The sequence below is a fragment of the Penaeus monodon genome, chromosome 31 (genome assembly GCF_015228065.2).
Source record: "Penaeus monodon isolate SGIC_2016 chromosome 31, NSTDA_Pmon_1, whole genome shotgun sequence".
Taxonomy (NCBI): Eukaryota; Metazoa; Arthropoda; class Malacostraca; order Decapoda; family Penaeidae; genus Penaeus; species Penaeus monodon.
In genome coordinates, this window is record NC_051416.1 from 4,204,063 (window position 1) to 4,205,087 (window position 1,025).

At 38.0% G+C, this 1,025-nt stretch overlaps 1 protein-coding gene across 1 annotated transcript in view; it reads right to left on the bottom strand.

Moving 5' to 3' along the window:
* LOC119593004 (kinesin-like protein KIF3A) overlaps positions 1-1,001 on the bottom strand; it is a gene marked incomplete in the record, with an annotated part of 23,998 nt that extends 22,997 nt beyond the window's left edge. The window contains 1 exon segment of the mRNA XM_037941894.1: positions 674-1,001. Coding sequence (XP_037797822.1) covers positions 674-679 — 6 coding nt within the window.
* Between the last annotated feature and the right edge of the window lie 24 nt (positions 1,002-1,025).

Sequence of the window (1,025 nt, forward strand, 5' to 3'; positions counted from 1 at the left end):
AGAGAAAAATTTATTTTTAAACCCCCTTTTAAAAATGTCTTCCATTAAGAAAGATTTTTTTTTTTTTTAATTAAAAATTTTAAAAAAATCAATTTTAAAAATTTTCAACCCCCGCTTGATTTTTTTTTTTATCTAAAAATTTGCTTAAAAGTAATTTTTTTTGTTTTTTTTAAAAAATTTTTTTAAAAATTTTGAAAAAATCATTAAAAATTTTTTTTAAAAAAAAAGGTTCAAAAATAAATTGAATAAAAACATAAATAAATAAATAAAATTTAATTTTAAATATTAATAATTCTTAACATAATGATGCATATTAAAAAGATTAAAGTTCAAACGCCTTTTGCAAAGTATCTTACAGCCATGGCAGCATCTCTAATCATAGAATATGTAACATTAAACAAGGTATTAATTATGTAGACGATACATAAGCCTATTGATCAGTTTCCTGTTTGTTTCAAAAATCAATTGCTCGATAGGAAAAAAACAAGTAGATTCCTTCTTCTTATTTAGTCACACACGTCCTTTGCATTCTGCACGCTAAGGACAGCAATTAAGCCTCTATCATTCCTTCCCACGAGGTAAACGTAGACCATCGGCCAAAAGACCCAAACGTCAAAGACCAGAACCCGAATAGAGTGCTGTGGAGGCCCAACACTCGCCTCTCTTTACTCACCGCCATGGTCGTGCCGCGAGAGCTGCTCCTCGGCCCTTCGAGGATTCGTCGGAGTGTCTGAGAGGGACACTTCCGAGGCGCTTAAATCACCATGAAAGTCCCCAGCAGGAGCGAGGGCCTTCGTGCGGGGGCAGTCGCGGTCGGGCCTCGGCTTCTCCACCCACAGGAATGTTGTGATGCGTAGTGCCTCCCGCGGACAACAGATGGCGCGCACACGAATCAATAGGCCCCGCCAAATTTGAAAGGGAGAAGAATGCCTCACCTTCTTTCCTCCCTGCCTTCCTTCCTCTCCCCCTCTCCCCTTTTTTGATATTTTGAGTGTGTGTGGGGGGGGGGGTATCATGGTATATGC